The sequence below is a fragment of the Chelon labrosus genome (assembly GCF_963514085.1).
Source record: "Chelon labrosus genome assembly, chromosome: 19".
NCBI classification, from domain to species: domain Eukaryota; kingdom Metazoa; phylum Chordata; class Actinopteri; order Mugiliformes; family Mugilidae; genus Chelon; species Chelon labrosus.
In genome coordinates, this window is record NC_140352.1 from 80,257 (window position 1) to 100,910 (window position 20,654).

The 20,654-nt window shown below is 41.9% G+C and overlaps 2 protein-coding genes across 2 annotated transcripts; both read right to left on the reverse strand.

Annotated features, from left to right (window-relative positions):
• Positions 1-2,317: 2,317 nt before the first annotated feature.
• LOC311504391 (uncharacterized protein) lies at positions 2,318-11,254 on the reverse strand (the record flags this gene model as incomplete). The annotated part of the gene is made up of 9 exons (XM_084567429.1): positions 2,318-2,792; positions 3,067-3,165; positions 7,333-7,431; positions 7,879-7,977; positions 8,479-8,577; positions 8,914-9,264; positions 10,014-10,109; positions 10,925-10,976; positions 11,175-11,254. The coding sequence occupies 9 exons, from the start codon at positions 11,252-11,254 to the stop codon at positions 2,709-2,711; spliced, it is 1,059 nt and encodes a 352-aa protein (XP_084423555.1). The 3' UTR covers positions 2,318-2,708.
• A 2,851-nt stretch (positions 11,255-14,105) lies between these two features.
• Positions 14,106-20,178, reverse strand: LOC311504544 (protein phosphatase 1 regulatory subunit 3C-B-like). The gene is made up of 3 exons (XM_084567716.1): positions 19,908-20,178; positions 17,354-17,781; positions 14,106-16,851 (listed from the first exon to the last, which is right to left on the reverse strand). Exons 1-3 carry the CDS (start codon positions 19,919-19,921, stop codon positions 16,286-16,288), a joined length of 1,008 nt encoding a protein of 335 aa, XP_084423842.1. The 5' UTR covers positions 19,922-20,178; the 3' UTR covers positions 14,106-16,285.
• Between the last annotated feature and the right edge of the window lie 476 nt (positions 20,179-20,654).

The window sequence follows — 20,654 nt, forward strand, 5'->3', positions numbered from 1 at the left end:
CCTCAAAAGACTTGCAACTGTAATTGCAGCAAAAGGCGGTTCCACAAAGCATTGACTCAGGGGCTGAATACTTTTGCACACCGCACTTTTCAGTTTTTTAATTGTAAAAAAAAATAAATAAAATAAAATCATGTATAATTTTCTTTGTGCTTCACAATTGTGTGCCGCATTGTGTTGGTCTTTCTCATAAAATTCCAACAAAATCTATTTGTTTGTGGTCGTAATGTGACAAAATGTAGAACAGTTCAAAGGGTATGAATACTTTTGCAAGCCACTGTAGCTAGAGGAAACCAAAATAAAGTGAATTCAAACATTTTTAAATTGAAATTTGGATCATTTTGGGGAGAATGTGAAAGAATGCAATAACTCTAGCCAAACGTAAAACAGCAGCAAGGAGGGGGAGGCAGACATTTTTATGGCTCATGTTTTAAACACAGTTATAATGGGGACAATGCACTGAGCACATGTCCTCATTTCTTTTCTCTGGCAGCAAGCTCTTGTCCTCTAATTTCTTATCTATTATTAGTCATGCAAATCTGTGCTATTACTGTATAGCTTGTTAACTGCACACACATCTCCCATCCTCCCCTCCTCCTCCTTCTTCTTGTGAGTATCTCTGGCCTGGAGTTGTGCGTTTCCTGTGGAGCTCTATACTACATCTGTTGTCGTGGTCTCATCAGCCTGCCCAGTCTTCATGGAATCCTGCAGTTATCCACTCCTACCTGAATGTACAGTTCTCCAACCTGCCAATGATTCCTCTTACATTCTCAAACTGTCCTGTAACATCATCAGTTGTATGTTGTATTTGTTTCATCAGATTCTACATGTACGCATTAGTCAGATATATGTATCTATGACAGATGTATCTCCTCTCCTCCTATCCTCTCTCTTCTCTCTTTCTTCTGTCTGTACCCGGCTGGCCTTAGGCAGATGGGTTCCTCCATATGAGCCGGTTCTGGTTCTGCTCAAGGTTTCTTCCTGTTAAAAGGGAGTTTTTCCTGCCACCGTTGTCTTCAGGCTGCTCTGGGGGTTTCAGACCGAATGTTATAAAGCGTCTTGAGACGATTTGTATTGTTATTGACACTATATAAATAAAATTGAATATAATTAGTACAGCAAGCGAACGATTAAAGAATAATGAAAAGGTGACACAGCAGAAAGTCAGCCAGAAGAAACCAGTAAATAATCAACAGTTTGATCTGAGAGAACAGAGAAGGGGTTTAGATGAGGTTTGATTCAGAATCATTTTAACTTGGAATTTATCTGAATGAAAACAGAAACAACTCAGGACACATTTGACCAAGACTTTAACCGAGCTCCTTGCTTTTCAAGTGAAGCTCCAGGAGCAGAATTATTAAAGTATGGTAAGTAAGGTTCTCAATCATCCAGGTCATGCTATACTTAAAGTGTTTTTTTTTGGGGGGGGGGGGGGGTTTCTAAAAAAAAAAGAAGGCAACTGAACTCCTTCACAGGTACCCCCCCCCCCCCCCCCCCCCCCCCACTGTTACAGGTATGTGGACAACACTTGTCAGAGATAGTGGTGATAGTCTGGCCTTGCTGGACTGTCTGGTGCACGTGGAAGAAGGCCGAAGCCTCAACACTGAAGTATATAGGAAACCCACTCACACTGATCAGCATTTATTATTTAATTCCCACCACCCCCTGGAACACAAACTAGGGGTCATCAGAACACTTCAGCACAGAGCACAGACTGTACCCACAAGACTGGATGGCAAGGAGAAGGAGCAAAAACAGATCAAACGAACACTCAAGACATGTGGATATCCCAACTGGGACTTTGTCAAAGGCTCAAAAAGATACCCCAAAAAGGACAGTGAGGAGGAGAACAACAAACTCAGGAGAATTTTCAGGAAACACAGCATTCCAGTTTATTTCAAACCAGGGAATACACTTAGGCAAAAACTGGTCCACCATAAAGACAAAACACCCAGGCAGAAACAGAGTAATGCGGTGTACGCTGTTCAGTGCAGTGAGGAGTGTACAGATTTATACATTGGGGAAACCAAACAACCCATCCATAAACGTATGTACCAGCAAAGGAGAGCCAGCTCATCAGGAAACGATTCAGCTGTCCACCTACACCTGAAGGACAAAGGACAATCCTTTGACGATAACAACGTCCAGATCTTAGCCAGAGAAGACCGATGGTTTGAAAGAGGAGTAAAGGAAGCCATCTATGTCAGACTGGAAAAACCAGAGGAGGTGGACTGAGGTTTAATCTGCCATCTATTTACAATACAGTTTTAACTGGAGACTGGAGCCTCTGACTGATAATGGAAATAGAGCACCATTCATAGGGTGCTCAAACACCTTTATTTTATTTATAGTATTTTATTATTAGTGCCCATTTGGCAGTTAGTAGCAGTGCAAGTAGTACTGGTTTGTTTTAACTAGTAGAATAGTGTTTGTATCTCTTGTCTAGTCCTGGTAGCAGTAGTAATATGACTGTGTGATACTAGCAGTAGTAATACTTCATGTTTACTGGGTAGTATCTCTACATTGTGACTAGTAGTACGTTGATGTGAGTTATAGTAGTTATAGTAGAGGGAGCAGTATTTGACGATAAGATCAAAATTTGATCAAATGTTCACCTGAGCTGAGGCTCATGGGTAATGTAGTGTGGACAATCAGATACTTGACTGTGATGTTCTCTAGTCAATGGACATTTAAACACAACATCGGTGACATCACTTCCTGTTGCTCTGCTCAGTAAGGAGAGTCTTTATGTCGTTCTGCCAGTCCTTCACCACATCTAGAGGATATTGTCCATTCTGAGTACAAAGACATATCACTGGATCAGTCTACGGACATGTCAGGTGCCTTTAATGTGCACTGCTCAAACAAATGAAAAGAAGAGATTTTAATCACTTTAGCATCAAGTCAATGGAACTTGTGTGACATTGATCTGGTCAGTTCAGTAGCAGAGGGGGTCGTTAATCTGTTTCAGCTTTGGTGTTAATGAAATTAACAACAGGGGCACTAGAGGGGCAACAAGGAGTGTGTGTGAACATGTGTTACCTGGTTGCTAGTGTATGTCTGCGTTACCTGGTTGCTGGTGTGTGTGTCGGCTCCGTGCAGCAACAGCAGTTGAATCATTTTAAACCTGTTGAGACGAACAGCATCGTGTAGTGGAGTGTCTCCTTCCTGAAACACATCAGACCTTCAGCTGTAGAGAGGACTATAACTACAGACAGACTACAACTACAGACTGAGTAAAACTACAACTTGTCGAAAACAAATGTGAGCCACAGGGCAGGGCCAGAAAGTAGCCTGTACCTCTTTACATGCTATCTAGGCTCTTGGTATCTGGAGTATCTTCAAAGTCAAAAAGAATCACTGGAGAAAGACAAAATATGATGCAGGCAGAGTTTATTCTCAAAAAGATACAAACCCAAGTTTCATTCTGGGAGCCATGCAAGTTCAGGCTGACTTCATGGTGTCACGCATCAGTTTTTATATAGTTTGGTGCTTCATTAACAAATGGGGCTTGGAACAAATACCTGTGTCTTCCCGTACCAGGTTTACCCTTCTTCCTGACAATAACAGAAAATACAAAAACCAATTCTTTTTGTTGTGGTGTATCGCCCACCTGCTCCTTATTCTGAGTTTTTAGCTGAATTCTCTGAGTTTTTATGTGATTTAGTTCTTAGAACAGATCAAGTCATTATAGTAGGTGACTTTAACATCCATGTTGATGTTGTCAGTGACAGCCTTAGCTCCTCATTTACATCATTATTAGATTCAATTGGCTTTTCTCAGAATGTAAACGGATCAACTCACAGTTTTAATCACACCTTAGATCTTGTCCTAACATATGGCATAGAAACTGAAGGTTTAACAGTATTTACTCATAACCCTCTTTTGTCTGATCATTTCCTCATAACCTTTGAATTTGCAATAATGGATTACACAGGAACTGAAAAGACATTTCATTACAGTAGATGTTTGTCTGACAATGCTGTAACTAGATATAAAGAATTAATTCCTTCTTTATTTACCTCAGTGCCATGTACCAATGTTGTGGACGACAGCAACCACAATTTAACCCCTGCACTAATAGATTATTTTGTCGATGGCACTGCAGCATCGCTTAGTTCAACTCTAAACTTAGTTGCTCCTCTGAAAAAGGAGGTCATGAATAGGAGGAGGCTAGCTCCATGGTATAATTCACAGTTGCGCTGTTTAAAACAGGCAGTCCGAAAGCTAGAAAGAATTTGGCATTCCACTAATTCTGAAGAAGCTCGCATAGCCTGGAAAGATAGTTTAACAACTTATAAAAAAGCTCTCAGTAGTATTAGAACAGCATATTATTCATCATTAATAGAAGAAAACAAGAACAACCCCAGATTTCTTTTCAGCACTGTAGCCAGGCTGACAAAGAGCCACAGCTCTGTTGAGCCATCTATTCCTTTAGCCCTCAGTAGTAATGACTTCATGAGCTTCTTTACTAATAAAATTGTCGGTATTAGAGAAAATATTCAAGGCATCCTTCCAACAGCTGTTAAAGATGCAAGTACAGCGACATTAGAAACTTTTGTAAGACCTTATCAATATCTGGAATCCTTCTCTCCAGTAGATCTTCTTGAGCTCTCTTCAACAATTACAGCATCTAAACCATCAACCTGTCTTCTAGATCCAATCCCAACTAAATTGCTCAAAGAAGTTTTTCCATTAATTAACACCTCCATATTGAACCAGATAAATTTATCTTTATTAACAGGATATGTGCCTCAGTCTTTTAAGATTGCTGTAATTAAGCCCTTACTTAAGAAAGCCACTTTAGATCCAGATGTTTTAGCCAACTATAGACCAATCTCCAACCTTCCCTTTATTTCCAAAATTCTAGAAAAAGTTGTTGCTAATCAGTTGTGTGACCACTTAAACAGGAATGGTCTGTTTGAAGAGTTTCAGTCAAGTTTTAGAGTTCATCATAGTACAGAAACAGCTTTGGTTAAAGTTACCAATGATCTCCTCATGGCTTCAGACAGTGGACTTGTCTCTATACTTGTTCTGCTAGATCTTAGTGCTGCATTTGACACTATTGATCATAATATTTTACTACAGAGACTTGAAAGTGAGGTCAAGATTAAAGGAACTGCATTAGACTGGTTTGAATCCTATCTATCTGACAGATTCCAGTTTGTTCATGTCAATAATGATTCCTCTACTTATACAAAAGTAAGTTATGGAGTTCCTCAGGGTTCTGTGCTAGGACCAATACTCTTCACGTTATACATGTTGCCATTAGGCAAGATTATTAGAAAACATGGCATAAACTTTCATTGCTATGCAGACGACACCCAGCTATATTTATCTATGAAACCAGATGAAACTAATCAGTTGGTTAAACTCCAAGCATGCCTTAAAGACATAAAGGCTTGGATGACCTGTAATTTCCTACTCTTAAACTCAGACAAAACAGAAGTTATTGTATTCGGTCCTAAGCATCTCAGAGATTCATTATCTAATCACATGGTGTCTTTGGATGGCATTACCTTGGCCTCCAGTACTACTGTAAAAAACCTTGGTGTTATATTTGATGAGGATATGTCCTTTAAATGTCACATAAAGCAAGTGACCAGGACTGCCTTCTTTCACCTGCGTAATATCGTCAAAATTAGGAACATCCTGTCTCAGAGTGATGCTGAAAAACTAGTTCATGCATTTGTGTCATCCAGACTGGATTATTGTAATTCATTACTGTCTGGCTGTCCAAATAGCTCTTTAAAAAGCCTCCAGTTGATTCAAAATGCCGCAGCAAGAGCATTGACAGGAATTAGCAAGAGAGATCATATTACTCCAGTTTTAGCTTCTCTTCACTGGCTCCCTTTAAAGTCTAGAATAGAATTTAAAATCCTCCTCCTTACATACAAGGCCCTTAAAGGCCTAGCTCCATCGTATCTTAAAGACCTTATTGTACCATATCATCCCAGCAGATCACTTCGGTCTGAAAGTGCAGGCCTACTTGTGGTTCCTAGAATTTCAAAAAGTAGAATGGGAGGTAGAGCTTTCAGCTATCAGGCTCCTCTCCTATGGAACCAGCTCCCAGTTTGGGTTCGGGAGGCAGACACTCTCTCTATTTTTAAGGTCAGGCTTAAGACTTTCCTTTTTGATCAGGCTTATAGTTAGGGCTGGACTAAACCATCCCTTAGTTATGCTGCTATAGGCCTAGGCTGCTGGGGGACGATGCACCAAACACATGTCCTCCTTCTTTCTTCTCTCTCCTCTCTCGCATCCTCCACTTTCTTTTCTCTGGCACAGAGCTCTTGCCCTCTAATTTCCTATATACTACTAGTCATACAATTCTGTGCTATTACTATGTAGAATGTTTACTGCTGTGTGTGTCCCACCCCCCTTCCCCCCCCCCTTCCCCCCCTTCCCCCCTCTTCTTGTGAGTATCTCTGGCCTGGAGTGGTGTGTTTCCTGTGGAGCTCTATACTACATCTGTTGTCGTGGTCTCATCAGCCTGCCTAGTCTTCATGGAATCCTGCAGTTATCCACTCCTACCTGAATGAACAATTCTCCAACCTGCCTATGATTCCTCTTACATTTTCAAACTGTCATGTAACATCATCAGTTTGTATCATAAGATTCCACATGTACGCTTTAGTCAGATATGTGTTTCTATGACAGATGTATGTTTATCTTGCTGTTCTCTTCTCTCTTTCTTCTGTCTGTACCCGGCTGGCCTTAGGCAGATGGGTCCCTCCATATGAGCTGGGTTCTGCTCGAGGTTTCTTCCTGTTAAAAGGGAGTTTTTCCTGCCACCGTCGCCTTCAGGCTGCTCTGGAGGTTTCAGGACGGGTTTTTGTAAAGCGTCTTGAGACGATTTGTATTGTTATTGACGCTATATAAATAAAATTGAATTGAATTGAATTGAACTGTGTCCATCACTTCACGTCATAGTTATGTTTGCTTCTTTTCTCTCGTACATTTTTTAAAAAGAACAGTATGGTCTGGTTGGCGCTTTCAGGTCAACTAGAAGTCAGGTGGCTGTGTCCATTTCCCTTCAGTCTGAGAATATGTTTAAACCTTACTGATATGGTATTCACTATTATAAGCAAAATGTTACTTCGATCAAGGCTTTCAGATTTCAGACTGACTACAACCACAACTACAGACAGGACTACATTTACAGACAGACCTGCAGTATTATGCTTGTAAACAAAGATGTTGTGGCTTTTTAAATATTTTAATGAGGAAATAAATTGATGATCTGAACATGATTATAACGTGATGGGACAGAACATGACACATGTGATCTACAGACATGTAGCTAATCTGGATGTCCACATGTGTGTTGAGACTCACCTTGTCCTGGGTGTTCAGCTCCGCTCCACAGTGAATCAGGTATTCAACACAGTCCAGGTGTCCGGTCCTCACAGAGACATGAAGAGGAGTACTGTCCAGCTGACACATAACATCAACATGAGACACGTTTACACAGTTACACCACATCGACTCGTCAGGAGAAAGTACAGTACACAAGACAGGAGACAAGACAGAAGACAAGACAGAACACACGTCAGGAGGCAGGACAGGAGATAGTACAGTACACAGTACAGGAGACAGGACAGGAGATAGGACAGGTGACAATACAGGAGACAGAATAGGAGACAATACAGGAGATAGTAAAGTACACAGGACAGGAGACAGGACAGGAGACAGGACAGGAGACACGCCAGGAGACAGGACAGGACAGGTGACACATCAGGAGACACAACAGAAGAAACGACAGGAGAAATGACAGGAGACATGGGTTACACTGATCGCGAGGTTTTTTACTGTCTGTAGTATTGTAGGTGTTATTACCTAGTCTGTTATTACCTCATCTGTTATTACCTCATCTGTTATTACCTTGTCTGTTGCAGTGATATCAACTCCGTGGGTCAACAGCAGTTTGAGGACAGATAGGTGTCCTCCACGACAGGCAGAGTGGACACATGTGGACCCCAGCTGGACAGAACAGGAGCATTACAGTTTTTTTTCCAGTTGCTAACACACTAAAATGACATGGACAGCACAAATATTTAAACTGACACACAGGGAGCAAAACCTCATCTCAAATCTCCCAAACTTTAAACACATTTTCTGCTTTACACACATTTTGCAATTCGAAATGGCACCTTTCTCTACAGTTTGAACTATGTTAGTATTATGGCAAAGCATATAAAGATGAGAGTGCTTTTCATCATGCCAAACAGTGTGTAGTTGGTTAGACAAAAATCTGTAATACGAATGAAGTGTGTGCCATCTGGTGCAAAAGTTTGATTTTGGTTGCAGTGCTTCATTTTGCAGGATATATGAGGTATTTTGCAGTTTGGTTGTGTGGTTTGGTGAATTGTGTTAGTATTTTGATAAAACCAGCCTAGTTTGCAAAATTGTGTTTAAGCAATTGGAAAAAACTGGAACACTGAGACTGAGACGGGTCTGAGGGACAGACATGGTGAAGTGTACCTTGTCTCGACGGTGGACGTCGGCTCCGGCCTCCAGCAGTATACTGATGACCTCTGTGTTTCCCTTAGAGCTGGATCTGTGGAGACCTGTTCTCTCAAACTAACCCAAACACATCTGATTTCAGACGGCGATCAGATCATTTTCATTGAACGACAACAAACATTAAGACAAATTTCTCGTTTGTTAAACAGTCATCAACTAAAGCAGTCATTGATTGGTGAAACAGTCAGTCGATTGTGAAGATTCCTGAAGATAAAGTTTGTTGGATTTCCTACTGACCTGAAGGTTTCTCCTCAAAGACTCAAACATGTTGTGTTGAACAGTTGAACAACAGTCACTGTTAATATTTCATCTTCAAATTTGTAGCTGTTGTTTACTGTATGTATTCTTGTAGTGCACGTCCTAGTGATTTTATTCCTTTTAGTCTTGACTCACTGCGTCGCAGGCATTGACGTCTCCACCTGTCGACAGGTATCTGTCAGTCAGCAGCAACTGGTTCTGGTCGCAGGCTTGAAAGAAATCGTCTTCATCCACATAATAAGGCTGAGAGACAAATAAAGTCCTGTTCTTTAACATCATGAATTTAACAGAATTTAAAACTCCTCTAGTTGTGTCTATGAGTCTTGTTACTGGACGGACACCAGGATGTCTCACCACTCTCTGGACAGCAGGGGGCGCTGCAGGCATCTTGATGGCAGCTCTCTGTTGTCTCTTGGTCTTCCTCAGTAGCAGGAGGTTCTGCAGGTCTGCCGGAGTCTCTAGAAGGAGACGTCCTGATTTGTCCGTCTGGACCAGGACAGAAAGACAGAGGAGCCGGAACCACATTCACACTGTTACTACCACCACCGTCAGCACCACTGTAATAATTACAGAATAATATAACATGTTTTATGGCGTGAGCAGAACCATCTACAACTCAATGGAGCTGGTGGTCTATCCGTGGGGTCTTTGTTGACATTCATGAGAAGGTCCTTCAACATCTGCAGGACGATGCAGAGGACGTACATTTTATTTTATTTCATTTTTCTCAGTTTTACATCTATACTTATATTGTTTACCTTGTGTGCTATGTGCAGTTATTACTGGTTTACTGTATTACTTTTTTAGTAATGGCTGCAGGTACAAAAATACATTTCACTGTGCATTGTACTATGTATAACTGTGCACAAGACAAATAAAACCTTATCTTAATCTTCTATGAGTCTGATGCTGAGGACGCTGAGACTTATTCAACCAAGGTGCTCCACAGAAACTACAGTAAATCGTTCCTTCCTGTGGCCATCAGACTTTACAATTCATCTCTCAGTGTGAAGTAAATACAGTGCATATATTATAGTGATCTTATTTTTTATTGTGTATATTGTCTTATAGGTCTTATTTTTCCTTTTTTATGTATAATTCTGTTTTTGTATTTTTATACTGTGGTTTATTGGAGTAGCTGTGACAAACCCAATTTAACCCCAGGGATTAATGAAGTATTTCTGATTCTGATACTAATATATAATATATAATAAGGACGGTTCTTGTTCTCTGACCTTGAGGCTGACTGCACATTCAGAGACACTGTTTCTGTCCTGAGTGTCCTGTTTCTCCTGAGAGACAGACGTCTCGTAGTCCTCGTCCTCTACCTGCTGAAGACAGACAAACAGCTCTTCAGTCGTTTTTATGTCTACAACTACGTTTATCATCAGTTCATCCTCATTTCAGGCCCGAGAGACACCGTGTCTCTAATAACCATGACAAAAATAACAATAGACCCCACCTCCTGGCACCGGACCCCACTTCCTGACCTATGACCCCTTCTCCTCCTTATAAGACTTTATTAGCAGCCTCAGTTTATGGCTTTGCGAGTTGGATCACCTTCTAGAGGGGCGGGTTCAGAGGTCAGTGGTGTCATGTGATCACTGGCAGCAAACAGTAAACAAACACAGACACTGCTTGTACATGGATGTCATACATGTAAACATGTAACTGACGTGTTTATTCAGATTCTGCTCCAGTAGAAGAACATCAGTGAGAGTCAACACATCTGTAACTGACCTCCACTAAAACATGTTCACAGAAACATGAATCCACTGTGAATGAATGGGTTTGACTGTTGCCATGACAGCGACAGGTGAGCCATTAACTTTGTCTCTTTATTACCCATAGTCATAGGTCAGAGTTAAGAGGTCAGAGGTCAGGGTGAAGTTGAAGTTAAAATAAAAGCTGATATTTAAAGAATGTTCCATTCATTAGTGAACAGAAAACAACATGTATGTTTACCCTGATCCAGCCAACGAACATGAACAACTACAGGTCGTGTTTATTAGGAACACCTGGTCACATCTGAGATTAATCCTCCAGACGGACTCTGCTGGGTGTTCCTAATTAAATGGACAACAAGTGGCCTCATGTTTTAAACTGAACACAAAGAGTAGGGATATTAAGTCTGAATCAGTCTTACCATCATCATCATCTTCTCCTCCTCTACATCAACCCAGCTGATCAGCTCAGATCTGACATGAGAAAAGAAACATCCTGAATTAATAACACTTGTCAGCTATGATCTGGAATCAGGTCTACAGGAATTCTTGAATCCAGATATAACCTACAACCAGACGTTAAACCTCTGATATAAGGTTTGCAAAGAACTGATGAATGATAAAGCTGAATAACTCCTGGATTAGTCAGAGACAACCGAATACGACTCTCACCTCTGCAGCTCCATGTCTTCTCTGCTCTGTGTGTCCTTCTGTAGTGGACAGGAGATGATGGGACGCTTCCACTCCGTCATCGTCTTAATATAGACGCCCCCCCCCCCACACAGTCATTTACAAGGTGACCTTTGACCTCACTAGTTGAACTTGCAGGAGATGACCCTGTATGACCTCAGAAACCAGATAAGAAGAGTTTTATTGGTGGAGGTGATCAGGATTCATGTGGAGGAAGCAGTAGTAGAACTCAACCAGTTCCTCTTCTTTTAATCTAAATGGGTCACTTTAAATCATCACAGGAAGAACCCTGGCCAGAAACTAACCAGCCACTCACAAACTCATTCAACAGCCGTAAATATTTTGGTCTTCAGAAACAGTGGCTTCTCAAACATGTAGAAAATTAAAAATTGTCTTGTTAGACATTCATGGGTCTTCTCTGACCTATGACAACCAAGTCATCTCTACTCTCAGCCCCTCCTTATCTTCTGATGAATACCTCCTAACAAGGAGCACCTGTAGACCAGCCTGAACCTCCACCAGGTGTTGGTAGATCAGGTTGATCAGAGTGATAAGGTACAGATAGATCTCGTAAATCTGGTACAGATAGATCAGGTATCTCTGGTAGGTCTGGTTGACCAGTGTGGCGGTGTGGATGGCTTTCATCAGAGCTGACCTTTCACCAGGTGACTCTGGGGTTTCAGACGGACTGAGAAGATCTTCAGACCTCCTCTAGAGTTTCATTTTCTAGAGAAGCCTCATAAAAACATTTTTGTGGTTTCACCTTTCTTAAGTTACTGATGTTGATCATGCAGTGGACAGATGCGTCAGACTCTGTGGTTGTTGTAAACTATACAGGATTAGTTTACAGTAGCTGTATGACATAAATGTATTAATCACACAGTTTATTATTATTTTCAGTAAGTCTGAAGTATCTGCTGAAAGCTCGTTCTTTATGGTACTCCTGAGTTGAGTGACTGCATTCAGTTCTGACATGTTTCTGGTTTTGTCTAAACTCACCTGGAGACCACGGATTATCGCAGCAGCTACACTGATCAGGGCCACTCAGTCTGAGCTGTTCCTGATGATGTTATGTCTGTTGGCCAGCAGGAGGCGCTGAAGACACTCAGAACCGGCTTAGTCGAACTTCGTGTCTGTTTGATTCAGTTCAATAGAAGCTGTCAGTTATATAACAGCAGTGGACTATCCAGCTTTATATAAGACTGATTCATTACTTCCTGTTTATGATGAAGAACAGTCTGATGAGGAGGAGGAAGAAACGATGAGGGGGCGGAGTAAAGTTTCAGTCTGTTTAGTCTCTGATCTGATGTTCAACAGAACAGAGATGTTAATAAAGAGTTTAACATGATCAGGAAGTTCTTGGTCTTAGAGTCTAGATTTTAAGGTCAATGTATTCATAAGCCACGGATGTTGACCGAAGTGGTGGACAGAGCAGTCAAGGCATGTGACAGTATACTGCATGAAACATACAGTCCACACAAAAACAGAGACGAGGAAGAGGTAAAAAGAAATAAAAAATACTGGGTTAAAACACAATCAAAAAGAGCAGCTCTTAAACTGAATCAAAGGCCAAATAGTTTTTGAGAAGGGATTTCTAAACAGCCAGCGTCTCTGCCTGCCAGTTCCAGAGTTTGGGGGCTGCAGCTGAGAGAGGACGACCTCCCCTGTGCTGCAGCCTTGTTGTAGAGACAACCAGAAGACAGTGGTCAGCAGACCTGAGTGACCTTAATGGGACGCACTGTTGTAGGAGATCACAGAGATACGTAGGAGCCAGACCTTTTAGTGAATTATAAACACTGAAACACTGAAAGCTTAAAATAAATCCTAAAACGTACTGGGAGCCAGTGAAGGGACAGGAGGGATATGCTGTCATGTATGTGTCCTTGTTAAAAGACATGCTGCAGCAGATAATAACTCCTTTGGAGAGTGTCCATTAGACCTCTTACTAGGTGAACTCCTAACCCTCCATTAGTTCAGTGTTAATAGAAATGTGTCTAAACATTGTGGAGATGAAGCTAACTGTGCTAACAGTAATGCTAGGTGAGCAGAGAGACTGACATGAGATGGAGGGACAGTTGCGTCCTAATCTCAATTCACATCAAGAGATTCAGCTCTTATATAACTATAATCTGTCAGGCAGGAGCCGGCTGGGCAGCAGGAGTTCAATCATCTGGTTTCTGATAATCGCATGTGAAAACATGGTGGAAACAGGAAACAGCAGCTAGGTGTTTTAAATCACAGCTGGTTTTACAAAGAGACTTTTGAACTACAGCTGGTTTACTACGAATGGACAGATTGATTTTAGATATGTTCCTAATACGTCGTCTGTCCAGAGAGTCTAGAAAACTTAGTACTGACTTCACTAACTAGTTCCTTCAGAGTCGAACATCAGTAACTGGTCTGTTTACAGATCACAGACTCTCCTGAGGTGAAGAAGTTTTAATATTTACATTTTAACATGTGTTACTGAGAGAATATGCAACGTCAATGAGGCTTGATTTAATTTGAGTCTTGACTCGTTAAAACTGCTTTTAAGTTCTTCTGAACTTCAACATGGTAACTACTGTACTTCATGTGGATGTAGGTCCTCTCTCTTCATGTTCAGTCGTGTGGACGTTAATCTGAGAACTGAGCCTCAGAAACAAGAATGTTAATCAGTCTGTCAGCTTCCATCTCATCTCTGCTTTCATTCTTCTTCTGCATTCAGCTGTGTTGCTTCTATTTAGGAATACATGTGGTTTACCCACATGTATTCCTAAATAGAAGGTCTTTACATGACATTTGACTGTATTAAATGCAAAATAATTAGCACTAATTCAAACACAATGGAATACTTCAGTTTCCATAACTTTGATCAAGGCATTCAATTTTCTGGTGATAAAGTTTTTAATAAATAAATGAAGGAGAGCAAACTTTACAAATGATAGACTTTTATTCTGAAAGGATTCACACAAAAGGAACAATCAGTCACTTCCTGCTTCCACTTTACATCTCCACACCATTGTTAGATTGCACCATTGCTAATGCAAGCACACTGCTAGCTAGCCACTTTAGCACAGGCCAGCTGAGGTGACATGCTGTGTTCAGGTTTCCCACCCAGAACCAACACAGGAAAAGACTTCTATTAAAATCAGACAGCTCTCCAAACACTTTAAACATGGAGTTTGCCAAAAAAGGCCCCTCAACACACTGCTGGAAATTGCTGGATTATGGTTCACCTTCCAATTATTTCATGTGACATGAACACAGCACGAGGCCTTTAGGAGCCTTCGGGGTGAACATTTCAACACCTTAAACACTTTACATTTCACTTCCTGTCACATGCTTCATACCAACAACACACACAGTAACACACTGACAACAGCTATAATCAGGGTAAGAGCACTGAGGACGTTGAGCTGGTAAAAGCATGATGAAGGCTTCCTAAGAGAAAACAGGATAAACTTCTGTCCATCATTATGACAACTATGGCTTCGAACAGTTTTAGGCTAGCAGGAATAAAAACAAAGATAAATTCAGTGAAACTATTTGTTTAGTCACAGCAGCAGATCTACTGCTAACAGACAACCCTCAGCTCAAATAATCATTCTCCTTAACATCTAAAAGTGAACAGAGCTTGTTCTAGAGAAGAGACAGTTCTAGAGGAGCCTTCAGACCAAGACTCGACCAACCAGTCAGGACACATTTATCAAGTCATGCTGGATCAAAGAGCTCATCCATGACCATCAGACGGTCAGAGACAGAGTCTAGTGGGAACAACACCACAAATCTATCGTTTAGTGCATAGTCAGACAGAAATCAGCTTCTGAAACTTTAGCGCTAGTGGCTCCTCACACTGTCACTCACCACAGAGACATTTATTAAAATGTAATTTAAAATTCCAGTGAGTGTAGGGCTGGTTCTAGGACCCTGTTGTGGTCCATGTCAGTTACTGACTGTGTATAATCTGAAGTTAGGTTCATCAGTGAATAAATTCCTGGAGGATACTTTTTCAGCAAAAAAACTTGAAGGGATTAGAGATTAGTTGCAGGTCTGGACTTCGCTTTAGCTAGCTAGCTTAAAGCTACCACCCTTTAGATTGGGCCTGAGAGTTGACATGAAATGTTTGTTCAGTCATTGGTGAATTATGAATCTGTGTGGGAAGGTCTAGTCGCCTAGATTCATTCTTAAAGAGTGGACCCAGACTGTGTTTTGGTGAAGTGTTGCTGAACACAAACACTGTTTCATTGGTCTCTCTTTATAAACTTGTGCCCACCAGACATAGCTGCAGGATCTAAGACTACCAATGATCTTCACTGACTCTGAACCCGAGGAGTTTCTGTTGAGAAGTAAAGGATCAGTTGTCATGGTGATGAAAGAGAAGAAGGTATGTTTGCATTTGAAAATACATTAAATTAAATAAAGTAAATCCCAAACATGTGAAAAAAAGCCTTGAGTCCTCGACCTCAACCCTGAATCGACCGTCCTGATGAAGGTGAGTTCTCGGAAGGACTTGGTCCCCGATGTTCCCCAAGGTTTCTGTTGACGCTGTCATGAAGCACTTGGTTCCTCTAAATGTTAAAATGAATCCTTTTACAAAGAACTCCTACAGATGTCAAGTGGACTTTTCTAAAGTCTTGTTTTACAAACTATAATGAAGCCTGGGACAGTGCAACAGGAGTAAGGCTCATCATAAATCTCTGAGAGGTTTAAGGAAAAACTTTTGTATCTTATGGATTCTTGTCAAAGCTCTGTGGGTTGCTGATTGTCGTGTGGCTCTTTTGTCCGTCTCAGAGAAATAAATTAATTGGATTCCTCTGTTTGTTGGATTTGGACCCAGATTCAAGCCCTTAAAAAGTCCAGTAGTGAAGGTGTCTACATTACAGGGTTATTTGGGATAAGGGTTAAACTCAGGTGTTTCAGGTTCAGACTTTAGCATTCAGTCTTTATCACGTGTCTTTAGTTTCAGTTAAAGTGACTCTAGTGAAAGCAGTGCATCTACGCCTGGATCTCATCCTGAGAAGGTGATCAGTGCTCATGTGAAGCGCATGTGGATCTCTACATGTGGAGAATAAAATCACAGTGAGTGCATCTCTAAAACGTCCCACGGTGTCTCACCAGTAGGGGGCGCTGGTCTCCACACAACCCCAGCTCTGCCACTCAGGGAAGATCCCTGCCGATGTCCTGGGACTTCCAAAGGGATCAAACTCCATGTCCTCTCTCTTCTCTCCACCGTGATCTCTCTGGATCTCCAGCCCCGCAGAGTTCTTGGAGTTTGGACCCATCAGAACCAGCCGGTAGTTGTTCCCAAGGTTGTTGTCCCAGAACGTCCGGTCCTTGGTCCGGTACTGAATACAGAACTGGACCGAGTTGGGCCCCAGGACGTCTGGTACTGAGATGGAGAAGGAAAAGGTGTCTGTGTCAGGACATCCATACACGTTGTTCAGGTACTGACACTCGACGTCCTGGAACGATTTCCACGAGTCGAATGTGATCCGGACTGAGACGGACTTCTCGAAGCAGATGTTTCTCACCTGGACAGTACCAGACAGGAGGCGATCCTGGACTGAACAGGTCTCCAGACAGACCTGCTGGGCTTTCAGACGATTCCTGAGGTCCAGATAGTCTGCAGCTGGCTGGGTGAAGTCTAGAACCAGGCCAGAACCACAGTCTGCTGGGTCTGGAAGGAATTTTAAAACATTTACACAGATTAAAATAGTTTGATTAATAAGACAAAGAATGTCTGAGAGAACTGACTGAAAACATTCTCATAAAAACTCCATCTCAGTGAATGCCAGCGATAGTTATCAGTTAATCAGAGGTCATTTCAGGATGATGAGAATTATTCTGTTTCTAACCTGACTTCAGTGTATCTGGCTAATCCTAAATGCTTCTATCATTTTCTCTTCTTCTACTGAAACTGTCGTGTTAAAGAGCTGCGTAAACATATGGATTATTTTCTCCACAACTCTATAAAATGCCAGAAACTAAACTTCCTGTTGACATATTTTCTCTTTAACACATTTAAACGTTCAGATTATCATCTATGAGACAAACTAGGAAGGTCGATCCTAGAGACCCTAATTTCCTTGGGTTCAAAGACTGCAAACACAGATTATCAAACACTCCCTTCCGTTCAACATTAATTCATTCATAAATCAGCTGTTCTTCAGGTCAGTCACCTTTGACGTCTCCAAGATTGAGTTCTGTCGCAGCACCTCCTATCTTGGTCAGGTGGAACTGCAGCACGCTCAGCGGGTCGTCCTCATCGTCGTTGAAGACATGGACGGCGGTGAGCGACAAACCTTGAGAGTCTGCAAACGCCACTGTCTTCTTCTTCTTCTTCGGCCTTGCCTGGCTGATGATGGCATCTGTAGCCGCTGACGTTGTGGTCAAGGTTGCCATGGTGACTTCAGTGTCGCCAGGAAAGGTGCCACTGAAGCATCCGGAGGACAGACGCGGTTGCAGAGAGGCTGGCGACAAACAGCTGTTGTCATAGCTGAGGAAAGAGCGCAGAGGAGGAGAGCTGGCCAGGCAGATCCTCATGGCCATGTCCACAGGCATTATGGGAGACGGACCCCCCAGACTAGGGTTCAGGAAGTGGAGGACCCTGAGCACAGACAAACCGGGTTCATGTCTTGTGTCAGTTTGATGAGGAAACAAACTGTTCAATCATTAACACTCTGAGACATGTCCTCTACTAACGTCCAACAACTTCTTTCCTGTCCAGTCTGAGGACGTGCACTGGGAGACACAGTGCGGACTAGGGTTTAATCCCGGGAAACGGGATTCCCGGGAAATCTGATCAAGACTATTCCCCGATTCCCGGGAAAGGTTATGATGGGAAACGGGAAATATATATTTATTTTTTGTTACACGTGCGCTTCTATTGTTGTCTTACGTTAACGTTGAATTCAGTGCAGCAGTAGGCTATAGCCTAGAAATCCACGCACCCTAGCGGCAGCAAATGTCATTTGCAGCAGTAGGCTACCAACCTCCTAATGATGTCTGCAGCCAGCTTTGTTAGGCCGTAAGGTGAACCCTGTTATCGTTTCATCCCGCTCCACAGTCTGGCATCTACACAATCTTTAGTTCATAAAACATAACGAGTCATGAAGCTACCCAAAAAAAGTTTGTCGCAGAAATTCCAGTCGATTGCCGATGCGTCTATGTTTTATGCAGAACTAGTTTCTTCAGAGCGTAATAAGATCTTGGTCGCGAGTGGTGGCACGGTTGGTCACGTGATCGTTCTACACCAATACGGTAGCTGCTTTTTGTCAACAGAATGGCAAGATAGCGGCCACCATGGTTAGATTCAACATTACCGATAAAGAGGAAAACACCCGAACATCATCTAAAGTGGGCCAAATGGATTCTAAACAGCGCTGTATACTTAGCCGCGTCCAAGAAGAACAACGAGGCAAATATACGATAATGTTATGTTTATGTTAAGTCATTTAGACCAAGTTAGAAATACCTGGGAGTATACCTTAACGTTACTGACGATCTAATATGGACTGTGAACACCCAGCACACACTGAAGAAATCAAGGCAAAGACTGTACTTTCTACGTCAGCTGAGGAAGTCCAAAGTATCAGCACCCATCTTGAAGGCCTTTTACTCCACAGCTGTGGTTTTATAAGGGTTGCCTAGATTTTCAGAAGACAAGTACAATCCACCTGGCATTTCAGTTATGCTGCGGCAGATAGGCTGTCACGCACGCAGCTCACTTGATCACGCAGCAGAATTGATCATTGCAAACTTTGTTGATATGGACATAAACTGTGTTTCTTGCCCTAATAATGTTACAAATAATATAAAACATGCTGGGAACGCATATTTGAATGATATCGATACATTACTTGGGCAAAAACAACAACAACAAAAAACAGCTGTTTCCCGGGATTCCCGGGAAATGGGTCGTCTTTTCCCGGGATCTGATTCATCTAATTTTCGGGAAAAATATTAAACCCTAGTGTGGACCAGGTTAACACAGAGGGCACATCTGGATCCTCTGTCCTGGTCTCTGATAACAGATCTGATGAACATGTTCAGGTTTTAAATGAGACTTATGCATCTTTAATTACAGTCCTGGTTCTGCCTCCTGATTGGCTGACAGTTGTCAGTGACTCTGCTTTATTACCTGTCCTCACGTTTAACCTGTAACATCATGATCTGAGTCATAACTTCCTCGTGAACTGACCGGCTCCTGACTGGATGGATTCAAAAAAATGAATTAAACTGATGTGAACATGAACCATAACTAAAGTTGATCTGCAGCACAAACACACACCTGGCTGTCAAACGACTTTAATTACAGTATTTCTTTAATTAAGGTGAGTACTCTATTAACAGGACTGTGTGTCAGTTGGCTGTAATCTGATTATTTCATAGATTTAGTGTAAAACATGAAGAGCTGCAGTTGGACCATGAACTGGTGAGTTGATCAACAAAACCTCTGATGATTCATTCATACATTTGAAACCAGTTAAGTCATCTCCACTGTCATAATTATATTACATCATATTATATTATATTATATGTAACATCTTTTATGGAACTTATAGGCACAGTTGGTTACTGGTGAACAGACCATATTAGAGCTCACATTTTATTTTCTGTCACAGAATGGTTAAAAAAATCAACGAAATTATCAGAAAATCGACTTATTGGTCATCGACGCATTAAAATATCTCAAGCAGCTGTGGCGCAGTTTCATGTCCGTCCGTGTCTCACCTGGTACAGTTCATCGATAAGTCCCACACGGTAGAACCCGGTAGAACCAGTCCCAGAGACCGGTCGGAGTCCTTCCTCGTTCCTTTTTTCACTTATTCTTCTTTTTATTTTTCAGCCATTTTTATCAGGAACCTGCTGCTGCCCGTCCGCGGGCTCCGACACGCCCCCGAGACACAGACAGAGAGGGGGGAGGGGGGACCAATCAACGCTCTGGAGCGTCAGCAGCTCACTCTTTCAGCCAATCAGTGAGAAGTCAAAAATAAGAGGAGGAAGAAACAGTAGGCGCGTTCGACTTGATGCAGATCTGTCTGAGTCTGACTTGACGTGATGCATGCTGGGTTGTCATGCTCATAGATCTCGAATATGATTGGTTAAAATGAACTTGTTCTACCCAGCATGCATCACGTCAAGTCAGACTCAGACAGATCTGCATCAAGTCGAACGCGCCTATTACTTAGTCGTGGTGGGCGGGGCCAGTCCGCCACAGTTGGACATTGAGATTTTGTTCCCTGAGGATGGACTGGCTGGAACAAACTTTATATTCTAAAACTGATGAGTTTTACTGTCAAACAATGCATATTAACCTCACTATATTTATTATTTATTTTCCTGTTTTAAAATGATGAAGACCATGAAGACCAGGAGAGCTACATGAGGAGAGGGCCATCCAATTCAACAACTTTTTTAACTTCCCTGCCCCCTCTACTGCTGTTTCTGCTTTGGCCCAGCAAGCTCGAACCGGCACCT